This window comes from Ceratotherium simum, chromosome 9 (assembly GCF_057802395.1).
Source record: "Ceratotherium simum simum isolate JZ-2026a chromosome 9, ASM5780239v1, whole genome shotgun sequence".
Taxonomy (NCBI): domain Eukaryota; kingdom Metazoa; phylum Chordata; class Mammalia; order Perissodactyla; family Rhinocerotidae; genus Ceratotherium; species Ceratotherium simum.
In genome coordinates, this window is record NC_141908.1 from 56,595,988 (window position 1) to 56,610,341 (window position 14,354).

General features: G+C 38.8%; 1 protein-coding gene across 1 annotated transcript in view; it reads right to left on the reverse strand.

Moving 5' to 3' along the window:
- Positions 1-14,354, reverse strand: part of PDE11A (phosphodiesterase 11A) — a 255,806-nt gene that overhangs the window by 78,610 nt on the left and 162,842 nt on the right. The window contains exon 11 of the mRNA XM_004426667.3: positions 431-540. Within this exon, the coding sequence (XP_004426724.2) occupies positions 431-540 (110 nt within the window). The remainder of the gene's footprint in view (positions 1-430; positions 541-14,354) is intronic.

Consider the following 14,354-nt stretch of genomic DNA (forward strand, 5'->3'; position numbering starts at 1 on the left):
AAAAGAAGCTGGAAGAGATTCTACTGGGGAAGGAAGAGATATTTTGCTGCATAAAATTTCCTAAGACCACTTTTATTTCAATACTTTCAAACCCAGATTTTGAGAGTAGCAAGTCCAAGAAGCTTCTAAGGCCATGAAGGCAAATATTCTGGAAGGAAAAAAAACAGGCCCTTTAAAATCTGAGCTTTGTTATCTGACTGAGGTCAACAGAGACAGACCAAATCAACAAGCATGACATGAAGGGCAAATTTGCAATTAAAAGAAGAATAGGGAATTATAAAGATGGATGGGCCCCATGACACGCACGCCCAAGCCTGTGTGGCCTTGGCCTCGGATGCCAGAAATTAATGCTTTACTCTTTAGCACTCGTCACCTTTGGCTCTGAACAGAAAGGCAAATGCATTAAAATAACAACAATTAGAACACTTACTTAGCTTGGAAGGCATTGTTGGTTCCCCTGTGGTCGAGGTCATGACACAGGCATCCCACAATCACGGCTAAAATTTCCACCTCCGTCAGGATCTCTTGAAACCCTGCGGTCTGGGAAGAAGGGAAAATGGCAACAGTCACTACTCTGGGCAAGGAGGAGGGATCAGTTTCGTCTACTGAGTAACAATCAGCTCTGTTTTCATACCCACATCATTTAAGGAGATGATTAACTACCACCCCCTCAGATGACAGTGAGTGGGGTGGTCAGTTGCACAGCCTAAGGTCCCCACGGTGATGAATTAGCTCTCTGTCACAGTGGCCCACGCTGGCACACCAGGACAAAGTTCAGACTATTTTGTTCCCCTTTTAGAGAAGAGGCTGCACTATTCGGATACAGTGACAGTTTGGCAAAAGCCCAGAGCAAAATGTGTTTTGTGATTCTACATTTCAATGATGAGCATCGTGCTTAGTGGTTGGAGGAGAAAAGGGAGCTGTGAATTTAGAACTGAACGCTACATCCACCAGATGCCACTCAAACGAAAGCAGGCAAAGGAAAAACCTTTTTTTTAATGCTGAAAGAAGCAACTTAGAAGTGCTCAAATTGTTACATGATGATATTCTAGAAGTTATGTTATAAATACCTTAATTCATATTAGCTTGGTGGACAGATTAAATTTGTACAGATAATAAGGCGGTGCATGTCTTGAAAACTAGAATTTGGTAGAGGATTAGGCAAGCTAGATTGAGGATCAGGTGGAGTATCCACTACATGGAATTCTTTTTTATTATCCTCTGGTAGCTCGTTTGTGAAATGCATAGGTGCAGGGTGATTTCTTTGGGGACCAGCGTGATTAATTACGTAACCAGGATCAGCAATGGTTCTTTGGTTCCTGCTCTCCCTTCATCAGTTTAGAAAAGGAAGCGAGCCTCTAGGAAGCGGGGCTATGCATTTTATTGATCCAAGGCCTGTATGTCTCTGCCCTAAATAAGTTTCCCATTTCCTTACTTATTACAGTCTTTATCGGAGGGCAGGAGGAGGGGAAAGGTAGGGTTCAAATTGCTTCCCTTTCCATATGTGTTTTTTCCCCCAGATCTAGGATCACTAGCTAGTATCTGTAAAACACTTTTCTTAAACAATGAAAACTTGATTTTTTAATTAATTATGTTTTTATTGCAGAAATAACTGAATAATAAGTTTCTGTGTTGACCATTTTATTTTTAAAAATAACTTGGGTCTACTGCTACATTTAGCAATACACATAATTTCTTTTGCATAGCAATGGGAATTTAATAAATAGTCTGGGGAGGGGGGATGAATAACCCATGTCAAAGCTGTGTGTACCCGCCCCTTCATTTTAAAATCTGGAGCTGGCTGTTGGTTTTAAGTTAATTTTATTTATTAAAATTAAAGTATTATCTGCAGTAGTTTTAAAAAATTCAAATTGTAGTAAAAGACTTAGAATCAAAAAACTGTAGTCCCTCATTCTTCTTTCCTGATTCCTGAAGGCAACCACTTTCCATTTTCTTCTTTACGTACTTTGGTAGGTATTTTCCACCATATTTCTATGTAGTATCCACATATTCTTAGCGCTTGGTTATTCATCAAGTACTTCTATAGTCCTTCCTATGTGCTGGACACTGTCCTAAGAGCTTTACAACTGTTTAACTTATTTAACTCTCATAACAGCCCTGTGAGGTAGGCACTGTTATTATCCCCAGCTATAGATGAGAAAACTGAGGCACAGAGAAGCTAACTAATGTGCCCAAGTTCTCATAGCTAGTAAGTAAGTAAGCAAGCTAGAGGTGGGCAAATTCCCAGCATATTCCCACCAGAGTTTGCCCTTAACCACTGATATCTTGGGGCAGGTGAGAATTTCTCTTCACTGCCACTCTTTCTTCTCTGCCCTCACCTGCGCAATGCAGTCCATATACAGTGATTTCCTGATTATTACTCTATAAATATATTATTCACTGCGGAGCCAACTAGTATTCAATGATTGTTTTCTTTCTTATGTAAATGTTTTCATTTCCTGGAGTTAAGATTTCTTTGAATATCTAAGTCTTCTCACATCCTACACAACTCGCCAAAGGATCGTTTATTAGAGCCCTTCCTGTCCTGGGGACTCGGTCGTAGCCTGGTCCTGCTCTTCGGTCTGGACTCTCTGTCTGCTGCCAGCTTTCCTCTCCTGGGGTTGATTTCCTGTCTCCTGCATCTCACACCCCTTCCTTTCCTCATTTGCCCCCTCATTTTTGGGAGTACATCTGCCAGTGGCTTCATGAGAAAGGGTGTTAATTTTTTAACGCTGTAGCACTTAAATTTTTTTCTGAGGCTTTGTGTGGCTGAGAATGTCTTTAATCTATTCTCCTACTCAATTGTTAGCTTCCCTGACAGTTCTAGGTTGGAACATTCTCACTCAAAGTTTTGAAAGACGGCTCTATTGTTTGCTTTCTAGCTCCCGAAGTTGATTTTGAGGAGTATGTACCATTCATATTCCTAATACTTTGAATGTTACTTGATGTTCTCTCTTTTAGAATCCTCTCTCTATCCCTGGGGTTTGGCAATTTCACAGAGATATGCTTTGGTTTGGGACTTTTTTTCCCATCATTTTGCTTGGTAAGTCTTTTCAGTCTGGAGGCTCATTTTCTTCAGTACAACGTTTTGTAATTTTTTTTTTTTTAATAATTTCCTCTTCACTCTTTTCTCTGTCCTACTTGCATGGAACTCCAATTGGTGGGACAGTGGACTTCCTCTATTGATTTCCTTACCTCTTCTTTCCCATTGCCCATATTGACTTTTCCCCTCTTACTTCTCAGGAGTAATAATATTTTTAATTTAAGCATTTTCTTGTCTGCTGCTCTTTTTCTATAGCACGCTATTCTTCTCTCACGGATGCATTATCGTCTCTTATCTTTTTGAAGATATTATAATTCTGCTGAAGTTCTCTTCTGCTGCCCGATTGCCTGTTTCCCCTGAACGCCTTTTCTCTGAGTTTGGTGGTTTCCTCCAATGCCTGGTACCCTGGGTAGTGTACTCATATTTCAGAGTAAAGCATTACAACGTTCACCGCACACCAGTGCATGGGGGTGGTGTCTGTAGATCGCTGGGCCCTACCACAGGCTGAGCAGATGGCCAGCTGGAGATTCCCAAATGTCAGCATCTAAACTCATTTTCTCTGGACTTTCCAATCTCTTGCTTGGAAATGGCATAAGCATGGGTGTTGGCATTCTGAGAAAGAGAACTGTAGCTTCTCACCTTTGAGGATGTAGACATTCACTTAATTCTTTTATTTTCAGCGTGCACCTCACCCTAACCTTTCTTTTGCTGGTGTCTCCAAGTCTGGGGTTCAGTTTCTCTAGAAAATATTCTGGTTTCCTGAATAGGTAACGGGGAGAGTAGCCTTCTGACTACATGGGGAAGGAAGGGGGACTTGGGGACTCAGTGTTGGCATCACTCCTCACCCCACCTCACCCAACTCTCACCCTAATACTGTGGTATATGATCCTTCAGTTCCTGAGCCTTGATAGCTTCTGGCGGATATTGTTTCTCATGTGTACCCCTTCCTTGGTACTTGGGTTGGACCTTCCTTTTCTCTGCTAAACTATGAACCAGGCTCCCTCCATCTTCTGCCTTCATATATTATGGTTCCACGAAAGGCAAAATTTGTGTCCATTTCTTGTACTCCTTGTTATTTTGGAGTGATTTTTGAAAGAAGGGTAAAAGGTCTTTATCTGTCATCTCGGTCATCTTGAAACTGTAAGTCAGTTTTGTTGGGTTTGGATCTTGCTAATACTAAGTAAATGCTGAAAGTCTATCAAGTATGAAATAATTATCCACAATACTGAGGAAATCAGTGTTGTAAACAACAATGAAACTGCACTGAAATTTAGAGAGATTTTACCTGTGAAAATGTTATTGATTAGAACTAGCTGATGAATTAGAACAGTAAGAATAGGGATAAGATAATGTTAAAATAAGGTAATTCGACTAGAAATTTAATTAGAAGTTAAAATCAAATACCGTCTTATAGACTTGAGGTCAAAAGCCTGAATCATTTTAAAGCTATCAGTTATCACCCATTATATAATATGATGGAATATGTTTCACTATATTGTTTTATGCAGTCAACACCACCACCCCCTCCCATCCCTTCCTGGAAATCCAGCATGTAGCTCTTAAACTATTTGTATCATGGATACTTTTGAGAATTTGATGAAAGTCATAGACCCTCTTCCCAGAAATTATTCTATAATTTTATGGTGTTCAAAGACCATGGAGCCCACCTCTGGATCCTCAGAATAAAGAATCCCTGAAGTATAGCACACACACACAGTCACACAAAACATATTTACCTCTCTCGACTGTGACACCTGAGTTACTGAAGCAGCACCTCTCTCTTGACTGTGATTTAAAGCTGCCTGGTAAATGGTTTCTGAGAATAGTCAAGCCTGAAAAGTGTCCACCTGCCACTAAGTGTCCATCTGCCCCTCCCCAGCCCTCATCCATCTTCCTTCTAGTCCTATCCATTCTGACCTAGACTTACCCACATGGAGGAGAAAAAGTCAGCTGCCTGCTGAAGACAATATACTTTCAAAAGAGAATAGAGTGGGAGCAGGAAATATATATTAATGCATTTATCCCATGCTTGACTCTATTTTATTCTTTTATTTTCAAATAAAATTATATCTTTTCTGCTCTTGATCCAGTAATTATGGGTTTTGTTGACCTTTTTGTTAATCCATCTTCTCACTTGTATTCCCTCATGGTCATATCAGGAATGTAAAGCAGTGAACATATCCAAGTAAAAGACAGTCAAGGCATATAGACCTAGATCCCATGCCACTCTTTCCAGAATAGCCTGTGACTACTCTCCAAGCAGGCCTCCAATGACAATACTTCGTTGGGCTAAAATGTGTGTTGGGAGAACCCTACTCCCAGCCGCCATAGCTTATAATCACTGGAACTCCAAAGACCCAAACAGTAAGATTGATTTGCAGGGTCCCCTAGACCGCCCAGTAATTTCCTATCATTTAGTCAACATAAAATTTAAATCAGCAAGGATGTGCCCCCATTTCAAAGCTGATCCTGTATGATACTAGTGAATGGAAGAATATCATGGCCAGAGAAAAATGACTGTTGCTTTGTGGCTCTGTAGAATACAAAAGGTGTCAAAAACAACAGCCATATTATTAACACTAGATTGAGGCTTCATTCATTTAACAAATATTATTAACTGCTTATTGTTATATCTGAGAAAAGAGGCTTGGGCTAATACTAACGATAGTTAATACTTCTATAGCACTTAATATATGCAAGGCATTGTTCTAAATATTTCAAATACATGAACGCATTTAATCATTACAAGGACACTCTGAGGGGGATACTGTTCTTATCTTTCCCATTTCATAGAGTATGCTATGGAGGTAACAGACTACACGGCTAGAATGTAAAAGAGGTGGGATTAGAACCCAGGCAACCCGGATCCCCAGTCTGTGTTCTTATCACTGTGCTGTTCAGCTGCTAAGGCGAGGATGTAGGTGCAGTTGTGCGGCTTTTAAGTACTCTATGATGACAGAGTGTTAGATAACAGGGCTTTAGAGAATCACTTGGTGTGTGCTTTGTTCCACGAAGGATGTTATTCCTGAATAGTAAGAGGTTGATATTGCAGAGCCACTGGACATTTTGAGCCTAAATGTAGCTCTGGTGCATGGAGACGTAAGTGATAATAAACAGTGGAAAAGAAAGATACAACGATTTGTATGTAACATCGCAACTTTACAAAATGTCCCAATATATGCCTAAAAAAAGACTGTCAGGATGTACATCCAAATGTTACCAACAGTGGGATCACAGGTGATTTAAAAATTTTTCCTTTGTGTCCAAATTTTCCATAAAGAACATTTATTCATTAAAATATAAATACTATGTGCGTGTGTGTGTAAATTCTTTTTTAAGAATAAACCCATATTTCATCAAACTGTCCTAGCTTGGAATGAAATAGTGACATCCTGAAAAGTGTCCATTCATTCATTTACTCCTTGAGCAAATATTTATGAAGCATTCACTCAGTTCCAGGCACTTGGACAGAGCACTGAGGAAGACAAGCGTGCCTGGCCCTTGTTGCATGTATAGTCTGATTATGCCTCGCGCCAAAAAAACAGTGCCATGGAGTGCCCTTTTCTAGTGAGAAAACATCAAAACATTGGTTGCAACTTGTGGAAGAAAGTAATGGTGAAAATGGCTAGCTGCTCCTGCTTTGTTTCTGGAGAAGGCACAGCGTGGACCGCATGTCTCTGGTCATGTACACAGCTCTGGCATGGGAATCGGAGGAAGTGATGCCAGAAATCCTGCCTTCACATTTCTTTTTGAACTCGGCTATTGTAGGTACCAAATAATGAGGGATTTCCTGAGTTCATCCTGTTGATTCTGAGATCTGGCATATGGCAGACCAAGAGGGAGGGAATCCAGCGATGTACTGGAAATTCCTAATAGTCCTAGAAATCCCAAACCGAAGAAGGTTCTTGGCTCTGAATGCTCCTCCATGGATGCTGACAGCCAGGCACTACAGCAGAGCCCTCAGTGGACTGGCTAAGGTTGAGGGAGGGCATGATGGGTTTTTGTAGCCTTGATTCTCCCCTTCATCTTGGTCTTTCTTCTGGATAAGAAGAGCAAAGAAGACTGCTTAGACTATTCCAAAGAGTTTTAAAGAATCTGGTTTCTCAAGGAAGTGCCTCCTCTAGAAAAGTCTGCACACCATTTCCTTAATCTGTGTCATCATGTCTTAACTGATCTATAGGTGACTTTAACTGGGAAGTAGTGTGAGCTTGGGCCTGGAAGGCAGCATTCATAGAAGAAGCATTTAATTTCTGGTATTTCTTAATTTCTGGTATGCAGTGTTGCAGGGTCACTGTCTGGGGCCTTTATTTAGTACATTATTAAAATCAAATTTACTTTAGCCAAAGAATGCTCTTGGAGAATTCCATTGTAAATGCCACATACAAGGTGCTCAAGTCTTCTAAAAAATGCTCCAAATTGCAGTGCTGATGGCTGCCTCAGCTTTGCTAGGCCATCCTTCACATGAAGTGTCTGTCTGCGAAACTTAGATCTCCTAGCAAGGACTGAAGGTTCTAGGAGAAGGGTGACTTCAATCACCCTCCCAATTCAGCACGTATCTGATTGTGAGTGGATCAGAGTGGTGAGAGAATTGTTAAGCACATGTTGGGGCTCCCCAGGCATTTGCAGCAACCCCGCTTGCTTCTTCTGGGGACTCTATTTTGTTTGCCTCTGGATAGAATGGCCACCTCTTAACATGTAAATCCTGATGAGTATCAACCTATTCAATATGCTCCAAAGCAATGATTTTAGGCAGAGGATTTTCTCAGGCTTTGAGTTGGAAGCAAATGTCAATTGTTGGGAGTGCTTACAAATAAATGTTTACTATTTGATACCATATCCTATCTTCTTTTTAAAAAAGGATCCTATCTTTGCCAACCAGAGATAATGTGTGATGAAAGCACAAGGCGGAGAACAGGTACTCACAACCACAATCCTCTATCAGAGGAAAAACCTACTGGACAAACCGCAGCATCTAGAGTTAACAGTCATACCCCTTTGGTGATTACAGTATTGTTTGTCTGCCAGTATTTGGGTCTGCAAGGCTGAAAAAGAGGCACTTCAGTCCCATTTTGAGGTCCAGAGACCAGAACCTTTCCAGCTGTTAGGGGACTACACCCAGCACCATGTTTCCATGTCTCCCTCACCAAAGCATGCAGTGAACATAAGGCAGCTGTAGACTGTCTAACTGTCCCCAGGAGTGGGGCAGTTTTGATCAAATTTGCTTCTCTTTCTTCTCAAGATGAACGTAGTCAAATATTGATTTGGCATTAATTAAGTACTGATTTCAGTCTACAATGATCCTTTCCTTACCAAGCTCAGAGTTGGGAAGATTGTATAATCTATACTTAAATACTTTCTTTTACAACCATAAGCTTCTAAAGGCACTTACTATCAAATAGTAAAATCTAAGTCATGTTTTGAACATACCTCTCTCTCAACCTCAGATAATACTGCAAATTCTTGCCTATGTAAGTCTCAGAATGGCAAGGCAGCAAAATTTAAATGTCTGTCTAGGACAATTAAATATGTTGAGTAAATGTTTGCTGCATGAATTTAAAAAAATTGGATTGATTTTAATCAGTTTTATTTAGTTATTTCTTAACCACTTCTATGACTTAATTTTTAACCTACCTGTTGTCATAATTTTAAAAAGTTATTTATTTTGGAAAGTTAAAAACATATAAAAAATAGAATACTATTAATGAACATCCATGTATTCATTACCTAACTTCAACAGGAATCCATGGTTTGCCAGTCTTGTTTCATCTGTTCTTCACATGCACTGTTTTGTCTGTTTGTTTGCTAGAGTATTTCAAAGCAAACGTCTGGCATCTGTCAATACTCTTTATTTCATTCTCAAGAAGTCCTGATGTGGTCAAATAAAAATAGGTCGATATATCTCTGCTCTCATATTTTGATAAAATGTGCAAAAAGATATACAAATGGTATAAGAGAAATTTCAGAATAAATATCTTAATAAGACTTGAAAGGAATTGAGGTTTCTACTTCAATTTAGATAATGTAATAAACATAGCTGTACGTATGTAGCATACACACTGTATTTCAAAAAGAAACAAGAGAAAAAGCATATTAGATTCTTAAGGACTTAGCTTTCAACACTAAGGATATATGTGTTTTGTGATTTTTTTGAGGACAAAGATAGCACGTTTAGAAATATCATTTATATTTTATGATAAATTACTCGTGAATTGAATATAACGTGGTTTGTGAGCACGGAAAATGAAGCAGATCACTTGGTGAGCACTAATTGTGCAGAGACAGCCCTCCCCAAGGGCCATGAGAGTCCAGGTTGATGAATTTCAAGAATATGAAGCCTCTTCAAAACTTACCCAAATTTTTATTAGTCATCATTAAGGCAAAATTAAAAATGAGACTCATGAAAAATTAAAACGTTTTAAAGCTCCCAACTTGACACCCTTAGATGCCAAGTTTCAGCCCCAAGAAAGTGCCACTACTAAGTCATAAACCGTGGAAAATGGAGGCTGTGATAAACGACCGTGGCTCTGCCGCTGGGTCTCCCTGACCTGGAGGATTCGGCTGGCGTCATAAAACACAAAGCGACAGATTAAGCAGTTTACCAACACCGTAAAAATCTCAAGAATAAATTCACTTTAATAAAAAATCCTATATTGTAACTGGGCAGCCCCAGCCCTGAAACCACATGCATTTCCCTACAAGTCTGTATCTGTGAGCAAGAGCTTATACTTTGCCTGAAATGCCGGACATGATTATGTTCATACACTTTTACAATTTACATGTCCCAAGAAAATACCCAGCTCTGGCTGATGGTGCGGGAGAATTTATTTTCACTAGAAAAGGAACGACCCATAACTCATGAATGGCAGCGCTTAAAGTGAGTTATGGAGGTTACTCTCCTGTGTGAGGAAATGGATTGGATTATCCTTCTGCCCAATTGTATGTTTGGTTATTAGCACACCAGGTTCTTAATTATGTGTGGTTTTGCCTTTTTCCTTTTATAAAATAAATGTGGATAAAGGGAACGTCAGCTAGAAGCCTGGAGTGTCTAATTGGGGCTCTGAGATGTGGCCAGAGAGAATAAAAATAGAACCCTTCTCCAATGATTAAAAGGCAGGAGTCTTAAATGTAATCTAAACACAGTATTCAAATTGATTAGCTTCATAGTTAATTTATAGTGCCCAGTGCTGATATTCCGCAAAAACGTTAAAAATCACTCCTTTTCTAAATTAAAAATTTGCCATCTTTGAAGTTACACTGGAAATCAAAATATACCTACGTGAAGATTAAAGAATTGGTTTTTCTAACACGCAGATTTTACTGTATTATTATGATAATGCTGCCATTTATTTTAAAGTGAATATAACTAGTTACTACTTACATTGAAAAAAATGTAATGTAAAAATATTTGATGATTACAAATATGATTGTTACTTTATTATAGTCACAGAATAAAACACGTAGCTCTGTTTGTATCTTCCAATGTTACAATCTACAAAGAAATTAGATTTCTGTTGAGATTAGGATTCTGGTTATTGAACACAAATATTTTATTTAAAAATTCAGTTGGTTCCGTCCTTCTTGGAGGAGGGGTGAATTCTAATTGTGCTTCTAAGATCTTCCAGAATTTTCTACCTCAAAAATCAAAGACTTCCCTGAAAACAGCAGACAGCGGACAGCGTATTATCCTCAAGCTGGTGAATACGACGAATTTTTCTCCTTAAACGTCCCTTCTGCTCTCTAGTTTGAATTATCAATAAAACGACTTGGCTTATCTCTGAAAATAACCTTGTTGACAACACAAATATGGACTTAAACATGCTCCCTCCACATTTGAGATTTAAGAAGCCCCCGTAAATGTCAGGGGTGTCGGTGTGTTTGCTGCGATACTTGGGTATTATTAGTGTTTAACTGCAATTCCCCACCAGCGCCATCCGCCGCCGCCACCATAAATTTTAATGTGCTCTTCTCTTTTCATATCCAGTGAATTCTGCAAGATCATAATATTCTATATGAACCCTAGCTGAACCTTAGTGTGATACGAAGAAAAAACAAGATTTCTAGCAGTGATAGTTGTTCATCATTTTATAGTTTTTTGAAAAACTGGAGCCCGAGCAACATGGTTCCCTGAATAATAATACTCTAAACTAAATCCACTCATTCAATGAATCTTTATTGAGCCCTACAGGATGCAGGGCATGGCCCAAAGTGCTAATGAGTACATTTATGGGATAGTAAAGAATACTGACTCTTAAGGAAACCTTTTTTTTTCCCCCCTGGAAAATCTGTCAGAGCTCATACATCATTTATAAAACCGAAAAATGTCTCTGCAACCTTGGCACCACTACGTGCCTTTTATTTTAGAGAATACAAACAAAAGCATAGTCGTTTCCTTTATCTGGTCTACACTGTGAATATAAGAAATGTGCTTATCATCTTTCATTATGTACATGCTTGATGGAATATTTATTCTACAAGCTTCCATAAATAAAAAGACTTTGTATAACTATTCTTGATCTGCAGGTTTTTATTCCCTGTTTTACCACAAATAGTAATTAGCATTACATATTGTATTTATCTGAGGAATTAAAAATATTTGGTAAATTTTAACTACCTAAATATCCTTTTAGAAGCTAAGAATAATACTGAAGGCTTCATTTAAAAAACTGGAATTTCAGGCCGGAGCCGTGGAACAGATGAGTAAGTCATTAACAGGGTTCCCAGTGAACTAAATTTCCACCATTTTATATCAAATTGCCTATCCTACAAAGCAGTTAGGTTTTTTTTGTTAATTTCTAAAGGAACAAAACTGTTTTGTTACCTAGACACGAGGTTGAATACATTTGCAAAACACAATTCTCCGTAAATAAATTTATTTTCCGTGTTTGAAATGATTTTAGGGTTAAAGGTTAGGAAGCTAGTGCATATATTTATAATTTGCTTGTCCTGTTGCACATGGCTTCATAATTTGCTCAGCAATGACACACAACTATGCATCTTCCCATTCCCGAAGACAATGGTCTCAGAAAAATACACACCCACAGAAGTAAGCTCACACGGAGAGCGCTGTATCATTCACGCTAACAGCTCGGTGAGCAAGGAGGCAGGCATAATACAAGTCTGAGAAGAGGGGCTCTTTTTGGACACACTGACTTTGTTGGTGTCTCTTTCAATAAAAAAGCATGAAGTGTGTGCCTCAGTATCTCCTGTCTTAGAAGAAAAGAAACACTTTCAGGGAAGGTTGGCAGGTTTCCCCCCCCTCTTTCCAGGCAACTGGCTGGCAAACTTTGCCTTGGAGCGCCATCTAGAGGAAAATTCAGTGCAAATGCGCCATGCTTTCTTGGCTTTGTGACTCAGGCTGAATCCAGCAGTTGGTGTGTGGTGATTTTTTTTCTTTTTTTCAAATTAATAGAGAATTTTGGTTCTAACTCAACACATGGAAATGGAATATGAGATCACTAGAATGGAAATAGAATTACTGATGAGAACAAAACAGTGAAAGACCTTAATGTCTTCAGGAGTGCTTGAAGCATTAGTGCCCATTCCAGGAGATAAGTAGATTATCATTTTGCCATAGGCTGAGGTAGCCCAGAAACTAGAACTGATAAGTGAATTAAATTAATTTTTATCTTCACTGATGAAATAATTTTTATCTCTATAATTATTTTCTTAATTAAAAAATTCTGACTAACCAGATTGCCCCTGGTCAAGTTGGAGAAGAGACTGCTTGTGTTAGGCACAAACAAAGGCTGACATTTTCAACCTATTGTAACCTTTAGTCAAGTTCAGCAAAATTTAATGAGCCAAAAATAATATCTTTTCCAGATGTGGCTACTCAATTCAATGTGAGGGAGAAAAAAATAACATTCACCAGTGTATTCTTTCCAAAGTCATGTTTTCATTTTGCAATCCCGTCCCCCACCAAGAGAACTTTAACCGCAAATTCTCCTCTTTTTGAGATAGCATTAATACAAAAACAAAGCCCAAACCATCTCAAACAGTGATACTCTTCAAGGTTGCTGAGCAGACTTGCAAAAACAACCATACCCATGAAATATTCTGGCAATATGAGTACCGCCATTGTGGTGACATAGTTTGAGAGCTCTGCTTTCTTCCATTTCTTGAAACAGATCAAGATTATTTGTATTACGGAAACATTTACTGAAGAAAACTGGGTAGGTATTTCCTTTTACTCTTGTGTCCACTCTGACGCTGCCGCTCTTGCCAGCTTCCTCCATCCCAACTATTTTAAGGCTTGCCATAAAAGTCTGTTTCTATCTTTGACGTCTAACTCACAATGTCATGGTGACTCCTTTCTCCTTCGTTGAACAAGGTCCCTACTTACTTATTTTAGAAATTCACCACAAATCCATAGCTTCTCCAAAATAATAGGTTAAAATTTCTTTACTGAATGTCCTCTGTGAGCCAGACACATGAATTCTACACACAGAAAATTATTCCTCGTCTACTGAGGTCTGATGGAAAAGCAAAATTAAAGTGATTATTTTTTTCAAGCAACGTTGGCACTTGAACAACTAAGCCTCATAGTGACATAGTGACATATTGACTGGCTAACTGTATGTTACAGGAGGACGGGGCCACTCCAGTTTTTCCAGGCCAATCTTCTGGCTGCTTAAGCAGTTGAGGACCCAAAAAAACAAGTCCTTGAGTATAAAAATAAAGAAATTTTGGTCCTATCTTCTTATGCTATATACACATTTGAGTTCTAGTCAATCCAACATGCATTTGTTGAAAACTTGCCAAGTGCGTGATAGAGTGCAAGGTGCTGGTGAGGCCCTCAATAAATAGATGTTGAGCAAATAAGTGGATATTATTGAAAGAATAAGAAATTATCTCTTCAGCCTCTAGCAGCTTACTCTACAGGAGAATGAGAGATCTGTTACTTAAAATACACAACAGAAAGAAAGACATGTTGTACTAGACATGGTACAGAGAAAGAAGTAATTATTGATGCCTGGGGAGAAAGGGGAAGACTTGGTCAAAAAACTGGCAGTAGATCAATGCCTTAAAGGATGAGTAAAATTTTAATAGGCAGAGAACGGGGCAGAGCATTTCATGAGGAAGGGGTAGAACAGTCTTCGTTCATTTGGACCAAAGGAAAATTTATGTCCTTTGGAGTTCCCTATTTTGGGTTTAAATTTTAGTCTGGGTGTAAATATGTAAGGTATTTAAATTTATGTCATGAGCATCCAAAGCTTGTGTTCTCTTTTTTTGTATGGTAAATATGTTTATACACACACACACACATATATGTATGTATATATAATCACGAGGCCAAAGTAACCAATATATT